The sequence below is a fragment of the Centroberyx gerrardi genome, chromosome 6, assembly GCF_048128805.1.
Source record: "Centroberyx gerrardi isolate f3 chromosome 6, fCenGer3.hap1.cur.20231027, whole genome shotgun sequence".
Classification (NCBI taxonomy): domain Eukaryota; kingdom Metazoa; phylum Chordata; class Actinopteri; order Beryciformes; family Berycidae; genus Centroberyx; species Centroberyx gerrardi.
The window spans coordinates 20,964,324-20,986,593 of record NC_136002.1 but is presented as its reverse complement, the minus strand read 5'-3'; the positions used below and the strand labels follow the sequence as shown (position 1 = coordinate 20,986,593).

At 40.8% G+C, this 22,270-nt stretch overlaps 1 protein-coding gene across 2 annotated transcripts; it reads left to right on the top strand.

The window, feature by feature from the left end:
• Positions 1-861: 861 nt before the first annotated feature.
• smc4 (structural maintenance of chromosomes 4) lies at positions 862-21,798 on the top strand. Of its 2 annotated transcripts, XM_071927863.2 has the most exons (24): positions 862-1,029; positions 2,513-2,670; positions 3,640-3,830; positions 4,414-4,605; positions 5,712-5,888; positions 8,064-8,228; positions 9,198-9,325; positions 9,614-9,754; positions 10,286-10,436; positions 12,626-12,790; positions 12,956-13,189; positions 14,194-14,379; positions 14,834-14,995; positions 15,416-15,641; positions 15,822-15,898; positions 16,019-16,171; positions 16,329-16,455; positions 16,753-16,942; positions 17,598-17,742; positions 17,997-18,170; positions 19,609-19,791; positions 20,352-20,584; positions 20,729-20,912; positions 21,468-21,798. In XM_071927863.2, the coding sequence occupies exons 2-24, from the start codon at positions 2,523-2,525 to the stop codon at positions 21,630-21,632; spliced, it is 3,897 nt and encodes a 1,298-aa protein (XP_071783964.2). In that variant the 5' UTR covers positions 862-1,029; positions 2,513-2,522; the 3' UTR covers positions 21,633-21,798. The 2 variants fall into 2 exon arrangements, with proteins under 2 accessions (XP_071783964.2, XP_071783972.2); XM_071927871.2 differs by lacking the exons at positions 862-1,029; positions 2,513-2,670 and adding an exon at positions 2,792-2,939.
• Positions 21,799-22,270: the final 472 nt, after the last annotated feature.

Genomic DNA, 22,270 nt, shown 5'->3' with positions numbered 1-22,270 from the left:
ACGATATAGAAGAGTACAAGCATGAAAATGTGAAATGCAGCTCGCAGACTCAGTGGCTGTTGGCATGTCCTGGCTGTTGTGGTGAAATAAGCGTCTGTCGTTGCTACGGTACCTGGCACTGTCTGTTGCTAACGTGTAAGTCCTCAGTTGTCCCCAAGACACACTTGTTGTACTCTGTAGGCTAACGTTAACTTGCTGTTCTGGATAAAACGGACATCGTTCTATCGGTGAAGACTTCAATGCACGGCAACCAGCAGTGCGTGGATGGTTTTTGCTCCATCGAAACAGTGAAAACAGCAAACAGCAAACCTACCCATCAGCCATTTATTGCTAACGTTATCTGAGCTAACATTAGCTAACAACAGGAGGGAGCAGTCTTGCTACCTTAGTTGTCGCGAGAGTTGTAGGTCCCACTTCCTTGGCAACGGATATTTTAAATTATTAACAAGTACACATACATCTGTGTTACGTATATGTATTTAATGGGACTCATTAAAATCAATACAAGATAACGTAAATCGTTAATCCATTCAGCAATATTTTTTCATGACATGAAACTACTTGTGGGCGGGCCTTAGTTCTACTGTAACTAGGCAACCGTTTGAACACGTAGAAACAACATTCTCCTTTGAATATGACAATTATCATGAATATCATTTAACAACTTGACGGAGAAGTATATTTGTAGCTGGATTTTGTCGTCATGTTATTTTGATCGTTGGATTATATTTTGTATGAAGCGAGACAGATTTGGCATCGTCCCCTTTTTTGAATTTCGTCTTTTTTTTCCCTTGCCCTTTGAACGTTCCATGGTGCCTTGCGTCAGTTTGTAACGAATTTGGTTCGACAGCACAGTTTAGGCGCCATTTACAAGTGAGGATTTTCAAGTCGGTGAACTACTCGAAATGACACGGGGTTGAATTTTGTGGACTTTATTCACCAAAGTTTGGATAAACGAAGACTTTATAACAAATCGCGATATAGTGAAGAAATAAAGACTCATCATCGACTGTGCGCTTACTGCAAAAGGTAAATTGAATCATTTTAGCGGACAGTAAGCGTTGGGTTCCGTCTATTTGCTGAAAGTCATAGTTCGAAACCAGCATTAACGATAGCTAAATTGAGTTTTAACATTACAGTAGAAAACACATCGTTACTAACGTTACAAACATTTCGAAAGAGTGATCCTCAGTTCTTTTCTTATATCACATTTAGCTACACTGTAGCTAAATTACAACACAGCACTTCAAAGCAAAACGTAACTTTTGCCAATTTTCAATAAAAGCTAACGTCAACGTTGCAGATGGTCACTAACATTAAACGTTTAGCTGCCGTATGCCGTCTGATAATGTTAACGTTACACTTTAAATGAACTGATATTCATTTGGTTAGTTTGGCAAATGTTAGGTTAGCCGTGCAGTTAAAATTCTGATTATGTAAATTGTATCATTACCAATGTTGGGTTACAGTTTCACAATGCAGATAACGTTACGTTGGCTGGCTAGCTAGCTAGCCATTACGTTAGCCCTAGCCTTGCTGCCTTATCTAATATTGGATACGTACAACAGCTAGCTGGTGACAGTCGATGTAACGTTAGCTAACTACTCACCGCGAACGGAACCTAGTAACGTAACGTGTCTAAGTTAACGTTACTTGTTAACTTACCCGGTTACCAAGCTAGAGTCAATAAGTTACTTGTTTGTCTAACGTAGCGCTGGGCAAATCTACTATTTATTATAACGTTACAATCGCTACTTGAGTTGGCTTTCTAGTTAGCGAGTTGGGCTCAGAATTAGCCCCGTCTACACCCCGGTCCCCCAACACACATACAAACACACAAGTTGAGAGGAATAAAGTTAACTGTCAGATTTAGACCTCGCTAAGGCTAACATTATGTCTTTACCACTGGCTTGGCAGCCTGACTAGCTGTGTCTATTCAACACTGGCCATCTAGGCTAGGATACAACTTCAACACGGGGAAATATTTTATTTGCATGTTAACTGAAATAGTTTGCCACCTGACGTTACGTTAACCTTATTTTCTCGATTTTACTAAAACACCAAGGGCTACCAACCTACCAGCTTTGTGGACTGCAATAGCAAATGCCTCCTTCAAACGCAGCAGGGTACTAAACCGAGTTTGTTATAGAAGTCCATTAATTTTTTACCGTTATTTGGATTGGAGAAAGTAAATCTTTTACAATCATCACGTAGATTGGCTACTTGATTATTAGCATTTCATCTATCAGACTGAGAACCATTCTTTGATAACTGACTTCGTTCGGGTCATCGATACCTACAATCACGTTGTAACTTTACCTATTATTGTAACCAGTAGCTTATGATGGGGGAGAAAATACGTAAATTGGATGAACGGTAGTGAGATCTGACCAGGGCAATGATTAAAACTTGACAACAGGGTAGCTCCGTGTGACCGTCTAAAGTGGAGTTGCAAGATTGACAGGCGCAAAAACCACTCATGGATATTCCTTTTTACCAATGACCCCTTCAGACTTCAAATCATGCCATCTAAAACTGCAAAGAGCTCAACTGCCTCCGCCAAGCCAAGAGGGAAAGGGTCGCAGCCTCGGGATGACTCCGAAGACGAGCTGGATGTACCCCCTAAAGAAACCAACTCCAATGGCCAAGAGGAGGCACCGCCGACAACTGGCAAGTAACAAAGGGTGTTTTGGTGTCTGTGAATCTAAATAAGTTGTGTTCACTCAATGGCGATGCGTGTCGTTGATGGAAAGGCTGTATTGGTTTGGGCCAATTGGCACAGCTCGGATAGTTTTTTCTTCCTGAATTCACAACACGTAGTTAGATTGCCTAATATTTTTTTCAAGAGAGCCAGTCATCAATAAATGTCTCTTATGATTTTTGAGATGATTATGATGGCGTCGATTGTGTTTATGTCCCGGACCTTCTCAACGAACAAGGTAATTTATTTCGGATAATGAAGTGTTTTATGTACTAGATCAAAAGGGTATTTGACCTCATTTTTTCTGACTTGGAATGAAATAATTTGTCAGCGGAGCTTAATGTGTACATAGGCATTAATTAATGTTTAGCTTCTTTAGAATATGTACTAATGTTTCACTGGGTGTATAGCTGCAAGAAAATTATTTACAAACATCGGCCACATAGCTTGTTTATGCCTACGTGAGCACAATAGATTTCAGTCGTTGTGTCTTGGTGTGATGGCAGCATAACCGGTTATACATTATACTTAATTATCACAAAGCAAGAATTGGAGTTGGTACGTTTTACGTATAATTTGAACATGACTGAAATGTTGAAGTCGATGATCGTAATTTACCGTGTAGTTATTTATCATCGACGAAATGAATGTAGCGCATCTACCCTATGTATCAACGCTCCTCGTGGAGAGCGTTTGTATAATGATATGGGCTCGTTCGAAAACGGCCAAGATCTTTCTTTTTTGTCTGGCTCTTGTTTTAAGAACAAAGAAATAATGCCTGTCAACTTTGTCGGGAGTCGTTGTTCCTCTACTGTGTCCAACTCACTGCCTGTGTTTTGTTTGTTTGTTTTTGCTCCTCCACCCCTCCCCCATACACCACTGTCCCCACCTGAAACGAATCGCACCGAGGAATAAAAGTTATACTTTTTGTGCCACAGATCCGTCTCACGGGGAGGGTGCCGAGGCGGTTGATAATCGAAGTTTGGAGGAGATTCTCGGTAGCATCCCTCCACCCCCGCCCCCAGCAATGACCAATGAACCGGGCGCTCCTCGCTTGATGATAACACATTTAGTTAATCGGAACTTTAAATCTTACGCAGGCGAGCAGATTCTGGGGCCTTTCCACAAGGTACGACAAAACATGGTTACATATATAAGCCCTGCTTGGGAAATCTTTTGTTGATGTGTTTCATTCAGTTTACTGAATTACCCTTATTTGCAGTATTTATAATTTCTGTTTTGTTTGGCTTTCATTTTATGCCAGTGTAAACATGTTGCCCTATGTAGTGGTAGACACATTTATAAAATAGCACAATTATTTGTGTTTCTACACATTAACATTTAATGGCTTTTTCCCCCCCCTTTTTTTTTTCTCCCCAAAGTGAAAAAGTCACACTCCTCCATTTTGATTTAGTGTGTGTATCTCACTAGGGGTGGTGATCTAGTCATATACTGACATTTTCCTTCAAGTTTGACTTTCTTTAAACCTTTCCTTCCTAATTTTTCTCAGTTTTCCTCATTGCTTTGCAAATACAGGTGCATGAAAATATAGCCTTAACTACACCCATTCACTCAGTAGACATTCACCATCACTATCTTACTGTGCTAGAGTTTTCCTTTATAGCTTTTGGTATTGTGACATGTATTTGTATGTGGATTCAGTGTATTTTATATTATTGAAAATGTTTCCCCTCTTCCACCTTCCTCTCCAGCGCTTTTCCTGCATCATTGGTCCAAATGGGAGTGGGAAGTCCAATGTCATAGATTCAATGCTCTTTGTATTTGGATACAGAGCCCAAAAGATCAGATCGAAAAAGCTCTCTGTGCTGATTCACAGCTCTGATAAACACAAAGATGTGCAAAGCTGCACTGTGGAGGTGCATTTTCAAAAGATTATTGATAAGGTATATCTCTCTTTCTCACACACACACACACACACACACACCACACACACACACACACACACTCACTCATACACTCACTCACTTTGGCCTCACCCAAAGTAATCAATATACAACTCCAATTGAAAAGACTGATTGGAAGTATTTTCAAGTGTTCAAATATTTTTTGTTATATATATATATATATTTATTTATTTATTTATTTTTCCTCTACATTCACAAGTTAATGTAGCTGCACTTGTCGATATTATCACACCAATGACTAAAACACAGACTCAAAACAGCCATGAAAGTCAAAACTAACACCCACATATACCATAGTCAATTCATAATGTTGCTAGAATTAATGCCCTATTTTTTAACAATTTTTGAATGGGCCCTTGACTCACTAGGGTCTACTTTTTTGTTTGTATTGTAAAATGTTAGTCATATGGCTGTTTGTATTAAGAGTTTAAATTAGCCTTTTCCATTAGAACATAAAATACAATGTAAACTGACTATAGTTTAAAGCATTACAGTTAAACACGTTTTTATATTTGATCTGCCACAGGGGGTGTGAGTAAGGTGATTGTCTACATCAGTGTAGAAGTCATGCTGTTTTACCCATAATTTCAGGGTATATAAAAATCAAGTTGTTTTAACTGATGCATAGGCCTGTGAACTAAGCCTGCACTACAACCTGTCAATTTTCAAATTTAAAAGAATATTTTGAAGAATTGGTGTACACATCTTAAATTGTGAGGCCATTCCTTAGAAATTGTAGTAGCCACATAACCCATATTTTGGCATCACATATATAATCTGAGTTTATCCAAACGTGTTTCCTTTATTTTGTAAATGTAACATAATAAAATACACTCCAACAGTGATATGCTACATCTACATGTCAGTGTAACTGGCCTAGATCTGTTGTGTACTTTTTAATCAAGACCTCAGTCAATTGTTGTTCTTAATGTGGGATGTTTTTCTTATGTCATGTGATCCCCCTCATTGGATTTGTCAATATTACGAGTGTAGGCATTTGATGTGTGGAGCTGCTAGAGTTTGTCCTGGACTGTTCTGATCTAAGCTGCTCTGTGTGTCTTCTGCCCCTCCCCCCTCTGAGCCAGGAAGGAGATGACTACGAAGTCATCCCCAACAGCAAGTTCTATGTTTCCAGGACTGCCAACAAAGACAACTCCTCAGTCTACCATATCAATGGCAAGAAAGCCACGTTCAAAGATGTGGGGGCTCTACTCCGAAGCCATGGCATTGACTTAGACCACAACAGATTCCTGATCTTACAGGTAATTGTTATATTTTCATGTAATTTCCTCCTCCACTTTTGACTTTGCTTTTTTATCCCTGCTGTGACCATCCCATTCTGTCAAAGCTTTCCTGCTCAGCGTTCTCTGCCCATTTCCCAGCCCTCTTTGAATCAAATGTTTCATGGCTACCTCAAAGCCATGCCTGTCTGTGGGAGTAACCTGTTGCACTGGAATTGGAAAGGAGAGGATGTGCCCTCTGCCAGCCCTTAGACTGCTATAGCAGCGCATCATGGTTTGAAACAATGTGGAAAAGGTGCGAACCATTATTTGCTGCTTTAGAATTTTAAGGAAAAAAAACATTTTTACCCATACATGGACCTGGATGTAGTTGAACAGCTAACTTAGATTTTGCAGCGGGGTGCTTGATGGTAGGTTTGACCCACCAGTGGGGACAGGTTGGACCTCCTTTCCCCTCCCTCTCCCATGTACCTGCCACGCTTTAGCAGCACGTAAATATTGGCGTGTGAGAATAGACCCCAACCCCAATATTAGCAGTGCTGCTTCAGTGTGGCCGGATCAAACACCCTCCATTATCATGGCTTTAATATTGTTTTACCGTTTCATTTGTATTTTCTCCACTTTGAATGTAATGCAGTTCTGTATATTTCTTCATTTTATTTATTGTTAGAATTTTTTTTTTATTCCCTTCTAAATTTAGCATTCTGTTAGACTGAGTTTGAACCAGTTCCCTGGTTACACTGTTACCCTTTTTGATTGTATTAGGCTACTTGTGTGACCTACCCATTATTACTTATTAACTTAAGGCTTATGGGGCGATGACTCATCTCAGAGTAGAACCAAATGGCTGATCAAATCTTTGTTGTCCCAAAAAGAGGTTTGTTTTTATTTATTTATTTTTAATAGTATGTGGTGTAGTTAGATGAATACTCAGTTTCTGCCCTGCATTGTGGTTTTGTGGTTGGTCAGTTGATTACATGTGTCCTGCTTGACTTTTTGTGTGTGTGCATGTCCATTCTTACTGTCCTTGGATGTTAGGAGATTTTGAGCTCTGTCTGTGACATGGCTGCAATGACTATGGCAAGAGGCTTTAGCTTGTTCTCCAAGGTCACTTTTCCAGGCCTCTGGCTAAGGGGAAGCTGTCTATTTTGAGTGAAGATTTTTACCTTTGCCTGTGCATATGTGGATTTCATGTATTTTAAACTTGACATTTATTATCGTGTAGCAATTTTGTCATTCCCTGCTGATCTATGTCTTAAAAAATAAATTTTAACACCTATTTAAACAAATATTAGCTTTAGAGAGTTGTCCCTAAATTGTGGGCCTGCTATGTATATGTACAATATCTGGGAAGTAACCTGAAATGTGGCTACAAGGAGTCAAAATTTGCATGCTACTGAATGTTTTTGTTTTTCATTCACCCCTTTATTATTTTTATTTATTTTTCTTAAATATTTTTCTTATTATTTTTAACTCATATTCCATAGAAAAAGTTATCTGATTGTGAGTTCAGTCATAGGTAGTGAGTGTTGGTGGGGATTGGTAAGAAGAGGGTGCAGTTTTAACAGATGCAATTAATCTGGGTTGAGTTGATATGTGGTTATCACAACATGAATGTTTTTATTAAGTTTGTTCTTAGGCATATTAAACTTATGTCGGATACTCTAATTTCTCATTTGTTTGCCAGATTGAAAAACATGTATTCATTTATTGAAGGATGAGGAGTTCTGAAGTATTTTAGTTTAACACCCTCTGTTATTTATGCATTTATTTGTCTGTTTATTTGGCCAATCATTATCCTGCCTTCCTCTGAGTGGTAAATCCACTGTGTACTCAAAGGGCCCTCCAAATTTTAATTTTGGTGTGGTGTACAATGACTGCATGGACATCTACTGAGTTGTGTGTGGTAGAGCAGCATTATTGCAAGAGTGTGAGGGACTACTCAATTGACCACATCTTTTAAGTGGGAGTTTTTTTGTTTACATGTTTTTTAATTTAATTAATTTGTTTTTAGAAATTATAAATTGTAAGATTTTTTTTATTTTAATTAGATTTTTTAGTGCCATGGCTTCTGTGAATGTTTACACGTGTGTGTGTGTGTGTGTGTGTGTGTGTGTGTGTGTGTGTGTGTGTGTGTATGTGTGTGTATGTGTATGTCTGTCTGTGTCTCTGTGTGTTGTTCTGTCCTCCACCCAGGGTGAGGTGGAGCAGATAGCCATGATGAAACCAAAGGGTCAGACAGAGCATGATGAGGGCATGCTGGAGTACCTGGAGGACATTATCGGCTCCTGCCGCCTCAAGGAGCCCATCCAGACCCTGGGCCGCCGCGTTGAGCTTCTCAACGAGCAGAGGGGAGAGAAGGTGATAGACACACTTTAAATAACCTGTCATGCTCTCTGTGTTGATAACTTGACCAACTACTCTTCCTTTATCCTGTTTCTATCACTTGATGTACTGCCTTACTTGTCTAAACTAGAAGTTCGGGTTTGAGAAGGCTTTTTGTGTGTGTGTGTGTGTGTGTGTGTGTGTGTGTGTGTGTGTGTGTGTGTTTGGATACTTCAGTATTTAGCTTCAGGGGTTTTGATGCATGTATGTAGGATGTAAGATAATACAACTTGATAGAGTTGTTAGTGTGAAATCTACGAGGTAAGTGGTGACTTGGCTGGACCAGCTGCCCCTGACATGACACCTGGCTCTCCATACAAACCAGTGAAAAATCTCCATCCTGCACAGTTCGTGCACACGCACACCACCAAAGATGGCTGTATGCTGACAAATTATCATGATCATCTGTTACTTTACAAAAAAAAATTGAGCAATTGCATTGCAGTCAGCAATTTGTACTACACAAATAAGAACAGGATGCTTGAGTGATATTTTTAGAACCGAATGTATTTGATTATAGCTTTTATCACAAATGTTTATGTTGTGGCATCAGCATGAAGGAGAGGTTAGACTGATGTTTTAACGGCTTTTTTGCTTTTATATTTATATTTTTTATTTTATTTTTATTTTTTTAACAAGTGGGTTGTAGAGGAAGTTGTTGGTCAGCAGGAACAGATGTTTGATTTGCAAGAGATGTGATGTTTTGCTTGTTTGGTCTGCTCAACCAAATCTTATTTGTCCTTTTGCCGCAAATGGGTTTATGCTCTTGTGGATGGCATGCTAACATTTTAGGGAGATGGATAGGAATTTGTCAGTTCCGTCTCAATTACATAAAAGTTTTGTTCTAAACATGCCACTTTTGTGTATAATTTAGTATTCTTAAAAAGTATATTTCAAGCTTGATGTCACTAGAGATTAACTATTAAGTTATTTTCACTGTCCCAGCTGAACCGAGTGAAGCTAGTGGAAAAGGAGAAGAACGCTTTGGAGGGAGAAAAGAACAATGCTGTGGAGTTCCTCACCCTGGAGAATGACATCTTCAAACACAAGAGCCAGCTATGCCAGTATTACGTGTGAGTATACCAAAACCCTCACACTGTTCTGCAACCAGCAAATTAAATGACAATCAATCTAGTCCATTAACTTCCTGTTTGGAATCAACAATGGCAAAGAAAGGAAATGCATTTGTTACAGTTGGCCGCCCGCAACCATCAGTTGAATTAATGTATATTGGTGTATTTTCAAACATTCAGAGGCAACATCATCCATTTCTGATGGCTGACCCCATAGCTCTTTCTTTTACATATAAAAATGTTACGTTTTATGTCTCATTTGTTTTTGCTGTGTCTCTTTGCCATTAGTCATGATCTGCAAAAGCGTGTGGTGGATAAAGAGGAGGAGAAGCAGAGGATCTTGGAGGACAATAAGGAACTCACCGAGAAAAATGCAAAGATCACTGAGGAGATGGAGAAAATGAACCAAGAGCTTAAAAATGTGGAGAAGTAGGGTCATTTTAAAATTTATTTTTAGTGCTAATTGCGTGGTTGTTGTCAGGGCCTCTCTAGCCCTGATAACAAAAATGTTGTTATCAGGGCTAATTCCATTTCTGGTCTGGAAAAGTATAGAAAATGAATTAGATAATTTCCAAGTCTTAAAGTTTGGGAATTGCACAAAATCTGCAATTAGTATGGGAAAAAAATTATTGTTTTTCAGTCCCAATAAATATGACTACAAATTTCATGTTGTAGACCCACTATCGTTTCATACTGTATATTGATATTTATTGTTGTAAAGAATAGTCTGGCTGTTATAAGCATACATCATATTTAAAACTGACCAAAATCTCAACAAAAACTATAGAATTTTGAAATGTGTAGTAACCCTGTAGTTGAGACTATGAGTTGTTTTTGTTTGTTTGTTTATATTTTTATTTTATTTTTTTTCCCTTCTGATTCGCATAGTTTATCTGATATCAGTCTTTCCTGATTGACTTTGAGCGAGTATAGCCAATATATGTGCTGTTCTTCCACCAGGAAACAGAACAAGCTGACCAAGTATATTGAGGCCCAGAAGGAGAAGTTCACCCAGCTGGACCTGCAGGACGTGGAAGTGCGTGAGAAGCTCAAACACTCTAAGAGCAAGACCAAGAAACTGCAGAAGCAGCTGGAGAAGGACAAAGAGAAGGTGTGTTAGCTGTTAAATTGGTGCGTGCCACAATTACGCATGGTTCAATGATTTAATCTGACATAATATTTCTGTTTGCCATTCTGCAGTAGCTGTGATTGTTTCACCCTTAGACAATATATCATTTTGGGAATTCTCGTAGTATGCAAGACTTAAGTCTTAGAAAGATACTTCTAATCTGTAAGTCAGGAGAACATAATTGTGGCCAGTTTTTATATAATTTACAGGACATACCCATAAACAAATACAATGTTGCACTGTGAGTCAAGACAAGCTAGCACCAGAGGTATGACATGAGGTTATTTTGTCTCCTGGCCAAAAAAGAAACATGGGCACTAGAAATACAATTTCCCTTGCTTATAGAAACACAAGGTCTGTTGTTCTGAGGCCTACAGAAAAGGCATTTCTCAAAGCTTAACAGAATCCTGTATATTTGTAATTGGTGTATTGCGTAATTAAACAAATTAATTTTTACTTCCATCAGTGTCTCATATTTAGTTTGGAATCAGATTTATTAGCATCACTTGCCGGTCCATTTTGGACCTTCTGAGTCAGTTTGCCTGGTTTTGACAGTTGCTGGGGTCACTTTACAGGCCCATGTTTTACAGCTGTAGGCATATGAAATGCACTGATTTTACCATAAATGATCGATATGCTTTATTTTTAACATACAATCAGATTACATGTTGATGTAGTTTAGCCACCATCCGCACTTAAACATTTTCCTATGGTTCACTTTGCCTATGTTGTTTGCTTCTAATTTCAGTGTTATGGGAATTATTTTCCTTCATAATCATGATTCCCACAGTCATGAAACACCTGGAAGTCATGGAATTTGAAAATGTTTTCCAGACCTGGAAAAATTTGGTGATTTGAGACATATCCAAAAGGTTTTGGTTATGTCATAGAAATTTGTTCATAATTTTTCCAACTAATCAACTGTTCAAAGTGAACCATGGCTGCTGGTAGAGTTACCTTTTTGAAGGAATAATAACCCAAATAACAAATTATCTGATTACATAAGTCCCATATGATGGTTGTAGCTAGCCAAAACAAGACCTGGTACATTCAAATTGGCTGTCATACATTTGATACATTTGTCATACATGTGAACATAGCCTCATACATGTGAACATAGCCACTGACGAATATTGATTTTGGAAATTGTGCCCTATCTCATGGAAAAGTCATGGAATTTGATAAGCAAAAATGTGTAAGAGCCCTGCTTAATGCAAGTTTTGTTTTGAATTTTTTTATTCTTTTTTTTTCTTATTCTTTGTCAATTTAGGTTATTCACAGGGAGCTAATAAAAACAGTATAAAAATTTAGATATCACATTTCATGGCCAGAAGGGCCATCTCCCTTGCTGGCCACTAGGGGGCTGTGAAGTAACAGGCAAGTTGGAGCAAGTTGATTGTTTGTGTGACTAGCTGCCCATCAATAGTGCTCTCGCTCTGTTTCACTATTATTCATGCTCTTTCTCTCTTAGTCTAAAGTTTCTCTATCTTGTGCGCTCACACACAAATGTAGAATTAAGAGTTGCCTCTTAACTGTAGGTATATCTTCCCATCTCCCTCTCTCCCTGCTCTAAAACCCTAGCTGCTCTGGCCACAGTGGCTGTGCTTTGGCAATGTGTTGGTTAGAGGGGGAGCTGGGCAGAGGCAGGCAGACCTCTGGGGAGCAGTGTTCTGCTGTGTGGTAGTCAACTATGGCCTGGCTTGTGTAACACTCCCAGCAGCCGCATTCACTTTTCACCCGCAGTTAACCCTACAAAACATAGGCTATATACACACACCACTCCTTCTCTTGTCTCAGCCGTGCCAAGCGGCAGACTGTTGTGCCAGTCTTAACCAGGGCTTTCTCAGTCCTGAATGTGTGTTTATAGTTGATTACAGTTGTGTGTTTTGGCCTACTTTTAAAAGTCTAGCACAGTTTGGTTGTAACTGACAAAAAGCTTATTCAATCCATTTATTTTCCCTTTTTTTTTTCATTGCAATCTCTTTAACTACTCCATCTTGTCATCCTCTAATTTAAGAGGTAGCGAGCTATTATGCTGTGATTTGTAGGAGTGTATTAAAGAGTTATGTCCTCAAGTTGAACCTAGACAGGTGTGGTCGCCGTTGCTTAGAATCCAGACTTGGACACATCTAATCTTTTTTGTACCTCCTCCTGTCTGTCTCGCCTTTCAGCTGGAGGAGGTGCGCAATGTGCCAGCCAACAGTGAAAAGGCCATCTCTGAGGCAACAGCTCGCAAGGAAGAGCTGGAGAAGCAGAAAGTGAAAGAGGAGGAGAAACTTAAGGAAGTGATGGAGAGTCTGAAGGAAGAGACCAGCGGCTTGCAACAGGACAAAGAGGTATGTGTATATCTGGATGTTTGCTGGTTTCATGCTTTGTTTAACCATGCATGATAAACACTTGGCACCACTTGTGTGAAATACCCATTTAATTTATCATCTTCCCATCTCTCATCCCTCAACCCTCCCTCTCCTCTTCTTGTTCCCTCCCATGTGTTCCTCCAGACCAAAGAGAAGGAGCTGATGGAGCTGAGTAAGGCAGTGAATGAGACTCGCTCACGAATGGACCTGGCTCAGTCAGAGTTGGACATCTACCTGAGTCGCCACAATACAGCTCTGACTCAGCTCAACACAGCCAAGCAGACACTTCAGACAACTTCTGACACCCTGCGGGAGCGCCGCACCGGCATCAAAGACCTGCAAGTCAAGATACCACAGTGTGAACAGGAGCTCAAGAAGGTAAAGCTGGACGTCAGCTTTTTGTTTAGGCGGCATTCACATAGGGCGAGTGGCATCCGTCAAATTCACAGACAAGTATCCATTAAAACCACCTAAGTTGTGTTGTGTGCATGTGTAGAGCTACATGCACCTTTTGTAATTGTTTTGGCATCTACGCTATTTTGTCTGTGTACAGATTTTAGATAAACACAGTGGAAATACACTGTAGATGGTCAGATTTGCACCATATCATCACAGAAGCATATATATATGTGTGTGTGTGTGTGTGTGTATATATATATATATATATATATATATATATATATATATATATATATATATATATATATATATATATATATATACATACATACATACATACATACATACATACATACTCAATGATCAACCTACTAATGTCTTTGTAGTTGTTGTTGATTAGTACATGTGGTGTAAATTTTAAAAGCAGGACCCATTGTGGGATGATGAACATCTTTTGAAGTATTGCATTCCAAATGAACGTGGGGTCTGCTATTGAATTATCACTAAAATAAATAAGATTAGATGTTTAGTAAATATTTAGGAGAGAGATAGATGGATAGGTCCTATGCTTGTCCAAAGATTGTCCAACAATCACAAGTCACAACACTGACTGAATAACCCTAAACATATCAACGTGACTGCTCTGATGTTTGAGAGAGTGTGTAGAGAGTTAAGATGGACGATATAAAGTCAATCACCGCAGTGCAAAAATACAGGGAGCTATATGACCACCAGTGTTGTTTCTACAAAGACAACATTAAAATAGATGAAGCTTGGATGTTGTTGCTTCGGCTGTTGGAGCACAAGGTAAGGCCGGCCTGTATTTGCATTTTCAGGGAGGCTGCTGGACTGCGTAGAAATGTGCTTCTGGTCTGAACAGCCCAGCTGTGACTTGTGCACGTAAATCCCGCTACGTGTCCGTTCCGCGTCCCATCTGAACCAGGCCTCAGCCTCTCCTATTGCTCCTCCCCTTTTCTCTCCAGGATGAGGCAGAGCTGGAGCAGCTGATGCAGTTGGATAATGAGACCAGGGAAGTGGTGAGGGACATGAGGCAGAAGGTGGAGGAAGCCAAGAGCTCCCTGTCCTCCAACCGCAGCCGAGGCAAGGTCCTGGATGCCCTCATGCATCAGAAGAAGAGTGGCAAAATCCCTGGCATCCTCGGAAGACTGGTGAGAACACTGATATACTAATAAATAGGCTTACTCAGCCATGGTGTTTCCTTTATAATTTGTTTAGCCATGGTGCCCCCCACACACATGCAGCTGGAAAATTGACCCTACAGTTAAAGAAATGTAAAAGCAATCAAAATTCATCATTTGGCCTTATTGCTCAGCCTGTTCCCCCCAAAACAACAATTAAATTCCAAGTACAGCACAGTTTGTCCTTATATCAAGATAAAAAAAAATACAAATAATTCGTTCTTGAGCTGCAACACCTACTGGAACTAATCCTCTAATGGTCTCAGAACCAAAATTATTATAATTATTAGACATCATCTCCCACATTGTCAAAACATTATACAGGAAACACTGCTCAGCAATATGCCTAATCTGTTATGTGGCCTCAGTGTTCAGATTTATTTTACATACTGTTTTCAGTTTTTAATTAATTTTATATTTCCAGGGGGACCTGGGAGCCATAGATGAGAAGTATGATGTGGCTATTTCCTCCAGTTGTGGTGCTCTGGACAACATTCTGGTGGATACCATTGACACGGCTCAGAAATGTGTCACCTTCCTCAAAGCACAGAACATCGGGGTTGCTACCTTTATTGGTCTTGACAAGGTAAACATCATTAGACTTGGGAGATAATGTGGTTCAATCAAGAGAGTCTAAACTACTGTGCTTTTAGAGAGTGATATCCTGTTCAGAAGTAATGGTTTTGTCTTTTAAAGGCTAGATTGGTTTAGATTTTCTGTGAAATATCCTCAATCCATACTGCAGGCTACACTCTAGTACACTCTTCAGGTGTCTGTCAAGACAATGTTCTGGCTCAATTTCTGCTACATAAACTACTTCAGTATCTTCAAGCACTTGCACAAATCTTTATAGTTTGCAGCTGGGGTTTCTGGAACACACAGTTTCTTGAACATAGACTCACCTTTTTTAATTATGTTGAGCTACTCATGTTTCTTCTGATGTAATGAAAACATTTCCTCATCTTCCTCTTCTTCGTCTTCCTTCTCATTTTCTTACCCCACTCAGATGAAGGTGTGGGAGAAGAACATGGCTCCCATTCCCACTCCAGAGAACAGCCCTCGTCTGTTTGACATGGTGCGAGTGAAAGATGAGAGCGTGCGGCCAGCTTTCTACTTTGCCCTGAGGGACACCCTGGTGGCCCAGGACATGGAGCAGGCCACTCGGCTGGCCTTCCAGAAGGACAAGCGCCGGAGAGTGGTCACCCTGCAGGGACAGATCATCGAGATGGCCGGTGGGTAGACTACTCAACATTAACTCACCTGGCTGTTATGTTTTTTCTAGCTCTTATAGTTATGACTCATTCAGTGAAGTTATCATATTTTTCTGTTCATATGTCATGGTCTGATTACATTTTTTATTTTATTTATTTATTTATTTTATATGCCCCCATGGTCCTGTGTGTCCCTCATAGGCACCATGACCGGAGGAGGAAGAATAATGAAAGGCAGGATGGGCTCCTCCATTGGCACTGAGGTCTCCCAGGTGGAGGTGAGTGCTGAGTGTGCACGCACGCACACACCAGGTCTCTGGTATCAGATAATCACCATTACCATTATTTTACAGCACATTACAATTTTCATTGTTTGTGCTTTCATATGTTTTCTGTAGCTTGACCGTATGGAGAGCAATCTGAACGAGAAGGTGTTGAAGCTGCAGGGCTGCCAGGAGAGAAAGCTGCAGCTGGAGGAGAACGTCCAGCGCCTCCGATCTCAGCTCCGAGACATGAAGAACACTCTGGAAAAATACACCAACAGCATGACTGTACGACATACACACAGGACTTCTTTTCGTTCAATGTTTCTCTCTCACTCATTTGGGTGCATTTATAGGCATGTCTACCAAGCCACTTGCAATCTGTAGTTGCCATCTTATCATGTCTGTATGGCTGACTATTTTTCCCTCTCCGTCCTTCCTTCAGAGTCTAGCTGAGCAGGAGGCTCACCTGAAACCCCAGATCAAGGGACTCGAGGCCAATGTGCTGGCTGCTGCCCCAGACAAGGCCAAACAGAAACAGATGGAGAAGAGCCTGGGGGCCTTCAAGAATGGTAAGGTCGTCTGAACACCCAGAACACTCAACCCCTTGTAAACTACGTACAGTACATGTTATTAAAACATAATTAAACAAACTAGCTCATAGCAATATCGGTTGGCAGTAATATTAATAGGCACCTAGTACTGGGTCAAATCATTGCAGTTTGCCGTCTGTCAGTACAAAAATATGTATTGACTAGTGGATACTGAATATATAGTGACAAACATGGAATATCCAACACTAGTATTATCATTCTGTGTCTGCATTCCTTTATTTTCTACTTCATGATTCTACCCTCCTCCTCTCCCAGACTATGGGGCAGCGTCTAGTAAGGCAGGGAAGGTGGAAGCTGAGGTGAAAAGACTCCACAACCTGATTGTCGACATCAACAGCCACAAGCTGAAGGCTCAGCAGGACAAGCTAGACAAGGTCAACAAGGAGCTGGATGACTGCTCCTCCGCCATCACCAAGGCCCAGGTGGCCATAAAGACTGCTGGACGGTGAGGGATTGAACATGTTGGTTGCATCCACATATGTTCACAAACCGATACTTGTATGCATTCATTCACAGGTCCAAAGTTAACATGCCAAAAGCCAGTGAAATTATCTTTGACAGATAAATCAGTAAGGGTCAACCACCACTCTGGCCAGTAACTTTTGGAGACATTTCTCCACAGTCTACACAAAGTGGTATCTAAACTTCTGTTTCACCGCTGCCTGGATGGATAATCAGTGTAACATTACTTGAGAATTAATATCAAATTGTGAAACCATCTTCACTTTAACTGTGTTTGTGTGTGTGTACCTTGTGATTCTATACACAAAATGGAATTGAAAACAGGTTGGGTGACACATTTTTATAAAAAAAAATGTGTTAATTTTGTCCACTAAAAATAATTGGACACTGTTGTTTAGGTTTCTGGAGGTGTTGTGGTTCCAGTTAAACAAAATACCTATAATGGGAGATACGCACTTGATAACCATACTCTCACCTACCCCTCTTTCCTCTAATATCCACCATGGTTTGCATGTTAAAGGACTTGCAGTTCTGTATGGCAAGCCTCAACTTGGCGACATGACTTATCTCTTTTTCACTCTTGCACACACACCATATCCAGGCTTATTCCTTAATGTCTATCCATCTCCCGTTTTCAGCAACCTGAAGAAGTGTGAGGAGAGCGTGAATCGTGTGCAGAGTGAGCTGGAGGAGAATGAGAAGTCCATGGCTGAACTAACGGAACAGCTGAAGAAACTGGAAGATGAGGCTGGTGATATCATGAAGGCCTGTCAGGAGGCTGAGGTCAGCACTCTGCACTCAGTTCACTTTACCTTTTACCAAAGTGTTTTCAATTATTTCAAAGGTTTTTGCTGTCTTGCATTCCAATGGCTTTCATGGTGTTTATATCATTAAATATGGACATCTGTGCTTTTGATTTTGATATTTACATTTTTGTCGCTGTGTGGGACCACCACATCTAAATGAATGTGAAGGAAACACTGAAGTAGACTAAGTGTGAGAATCTTGGAGTAGCACCATGTCCTCCTGTCCCCTAGGCGGCGCTGCCTGAGGTGCAGGAGCAGTACCAGGGGGTGGTGAAGGAGATAAAGGGCCTGCAGCAGCAGGAGCACACACTGCAGGAGGAGTCCCTTGGCGTACGCCTCCGCATTGAGCAGATAGAGACCACCATCACTGAACACAACAACAAGATCAAACACTGGCAGAAAGAGGTGAGTGGGGAGGGGTGTGTGTATGTGTTTTCACTCAGAAGTTATTGAATTTAAGTATGCTACCCTTACCATGTGGAGGAGTTCAGGTATCTGGTGGTCTTATTCATGAGTGAGGGTAACAAGGATTAGGGGATTGACCACCGGTTAGGTGCATCGGCTGCAGTAATGCTGGTGTAATATCAGACCATAGTGGTGAAGAGAAGGCTGAGCCTCAAAGCTCTCAATTTTACCAGTCGATATTTGTTCTGACCGTCACCTATGGCCATGAAATCTGGGTAGTGACTGAAAGAAAGACACTGTGGATACAAGCTGCCAAAATGAGGTTTCGCCTCGTGATGGAGGAGTGAGCAGCTCAGCAATCTGGGAGGACCTCTGTGTCAAGCTGCTGCTCCTCCACATAGAGACGAGAGTTGGGGTGGTTTGGGCAGCTGGTACGGATGCCCCCTGGGCGCCTCCCCTTGGAGGTGTACTGGGCACGACTGAGACCCCGGAGCCGATCCAGGACACGCTGGAAGGAATACGGTCTGGTCGGGTGAACATGAACTACTTCCCTTTAGCTAAAAACAAGAAGGCCTTTTCCAAGACTTGTCTGCAGTATCATCAAGAAATGATCTAGAGCCGCTTCATTGATACTGAATGGAAGACCAAATTTATGGATGAGGGCACAGAAACCTGTAATACCTGGGGGCTGTGGCCCAATTATTTGTCACAAATAATTGTGATTAACAATTTAATTGTCTTTGTCTTTAAGGGTGAGTAATAAACTGAGCACATAAAATGACAAATAAATAGGTCACAATATTAAAAATTAACAGCGTGCTGATAAGTGAAGCCGTACGTTGTTTTGCAAGGAGATCCATTTTGCTCACTGTGCTACATTGCAGTGATGACATCAGACGGAGGATAAAGAGCATCAGTAAAAAAAGAACACCATTTTTATAATTGTTTTATTTCATTCCTGTTGAGGTTTCATTATTATCTTTCTTTTGTTTTTGGCTCTGCTTTTGTTCGGCTGTGTTCTAATTGGTTTGACTTAACGGCTTTGAATTGTTTTTTGTTTTATTTTCCTGTCCTGTGCTTTTGCCTGATTTTATTACCTCTGTTTTACCTCCTTGTCTCTATAAAGCACTTTGTAACTTTGATTTGAAAAATGCTATATAAAAAAGTTAGTTGTTTGATGTTGGTTGAAGTTGGTTCTCTTATGTCTAACTTTGGGAGAGACTTTATTTTTCATACTGAACTTGTTTGTTGTTGTTTTTTTTGTATTTTATTCATTCAGACAGTTGGAAAGTAGAGACGGCAGATAAACTTCTGGTGGGATTGGATCCTCAGCCAGCAGGCGGATTTAACCGCTCAACTCTCAGGGAACATGAATTGTGTTGGGGAGTGGAGTGCTCCTTGGACCATTATTCATTATCCTTGTCCCTGTGTTCCTCAGGCCACCAAACTGTCCCTTCATGCCAATGACGACAAGCCAGCCGAGGAGCTTCCTGTGCTTACTCCTGCTGACCTTGAGGAAATCGCAGATCCCAATGTCATCACCAAGAAGATCTCCCTGCTGGAGGCCCGCTGTGCTCAGATGAAGCCTAACCTGGGGGCCATCGCTGAGTACAAGAAGAAGGTACGCAAAATATGCACAGTCATCCTAATACCTGTAGAAGGGATTCCCAAACTCCATTATAGGATCCTCCACTGGAGGTATTATTTTACTGGAGACCCACCAAATGTTGGGTTGGATTTGAAAACTTAGTCTTGTATATCAAATATTGAGCAAATTAGGCCATTTTGTTGAGGGACATTATCAGAAGATTAGTCAGTGTTCCTTCAGCTGTTGGTGTCACGCGCAGTAGCTGATGCCCCAAAAACCAGCTCGCCCAAATCAGCCCCCATATGTCTGGAATCCCTTCAGTATGGGAAAATACTGTTTCTCAAGTCCTGATAAACATGACTACACGTTTGTATGTAGTTGTAGACCCCATCATTTCACATGTTGTGCTATTTGTTGTGAAGACAAATCTTCAGCTATAGTGTTGGGAACTGAATTCTGGAAGCCGATGATATAATGATACACTACTGACTAAAATCTTCAGATTTTGTAAATAGGAACCCTATATATAGAATGCATTCAACAGGGGCATTTAAGCGATGATTTCAGCATCTCCCTCTCTCTCTTTCCCACAGGAGGAGCTGTACCTGCAGCGCGTGGCTCAGCTGGATGAGATCACCACAGAGAGGGACAACTTCAAACGTGGCTACGAGGACCTGCGCAAACAGCGCCTCAACGAGTTCATGACTGGATTCAACATCATCACCAACAAGCTGAAGGAAAACTACCAGATGCTCACGCTTGGGGGCGATGCGGAGCTGGAGCTTGTGGACAGTTTAGACCCGTTCTCTGAGGGCATCATGTTCAGGTGAGAGACGAGCAAGAACCAACATCAAAGGTCAAAGAGCATCGACGCATGTCCTGTTGATTAATGTGGACTCTTGCCATGTTATCAGTAGGTTTGAGCATTGGATTTCTGTCGCTCACTCTCTTTCTTCCACTTGCTATCTAGTGTGCGCCCTCCTAAGAAGAGCTGGAAGAAGATCTTTAACCTCTCGGGGGGAGAGAAGACCCTCAGCTCCTTGGCCCTGGTGTTTGCTCTGCACCACTTCAAGCCCACACCGCTCTACTTCATGGATGAGATAGATGCTGCTCTGGACTTCAAGAATGTCTCCATCGTGGCCTGTTACATTTATGTGAGTATTTACATCTGTATATTGGTGATGAGACTCAGTGGATCAGAGGGCTTTGATGCTGCATTAAAGTGTTTGAGGTCATGGATTCAAGCCCCATTTGTTTTAAGTTCAGAGTGTTTTTTGGGCCGCAGAGTAGTGTAGCAGATAGGGAAACCACCCTTCAACCTAACAACCCAGGTTCAAGTCCCTGGGGTTCTATGATTTAGTGATTCAGCAGAAAGTAATTAAGTAAGAAAACAGCTTTAACCTTTGAATTTTAAGAACTGTGGCGAGCCCAGTATCCCTCTGTGTTGTGTAACACAGGATTGACGAAGGAGCTATTAAGGGAAATCACCTGTTTTTAGTTGCTGGGGTCAAAACAAGTACTAAGCCTTTTACTGCTGGCATTCACTCTGCCCATTATGTTTATAGCCTTGTGGATGAAGGCTCACTTGATCCCTTCAGTTTAAAATTTGACAGCGCCTTTTGCAGCAGTAATATGCAATATGATACTCACTTGAGAATAAAATCTCTTCAGCTAAATCATTCTTTTTCTCCCACCGCTTTTCTGTGCAGGAGCAAACCAAGAACGCTCAGTTCATCATCATCTCCCTGAGGAACAACATGTTTGAGATCGCTGATCGTCTCATTGGCATCTACAAAACGCACAACACCACCAAGAGCGTGGGAATCAACCCCAAGACCATTGTGTTCAAGGAGCATGATGCAGTCAGTGCTTAAACCTATAGAGAACTTCTGTTACACTCAGAATTTTCTTTTTACTCTCCCTTTGGTAGACCATGTAAATAAATGTATGTCTTTTAGATCTTTCCTTTTACTTTTGTCTTCTGCCATGAAATGCTGCTACTCTTTTACTGTCACCATCAATAAAAAAAAATGTAATCTACTGATCTTTTCTTAGTCTCAGATACTCTCATAACCACTCAGATGTAAATAAGCATAATATGATTTAAATCTCTGTTGTGAATCCATTTTGGCCAAGTGGTATTCAAGGGTTGTCCTCAACATTTTAGGTCAAATTGTAAACTAATCCGATATCTGTTAAAAAGGTACAGCAAACTGATTCCCCGAAACACTGCACATCAGCTTTACTGAATACCAGGAAATGTCTAAATAAATAAAAATCCCAGTGTGATCATACAAGAGGAATAGCAAACGCATTAAGAATCGCTCGTGGTAAATTATGTACACTGCCAATGTTCTGTGAGAGATCGTGGGGGAACTTGGACCCCATACATTTCACACTTCGGAGACAATTGTAGCAAGCACCAGTTAACTAATGAGCCCACTGCAACACTTTCTGAGAACAGTGTGTACGGGAGCTTACTGCACTGCCTCCTCACAACTAATTACTTGTA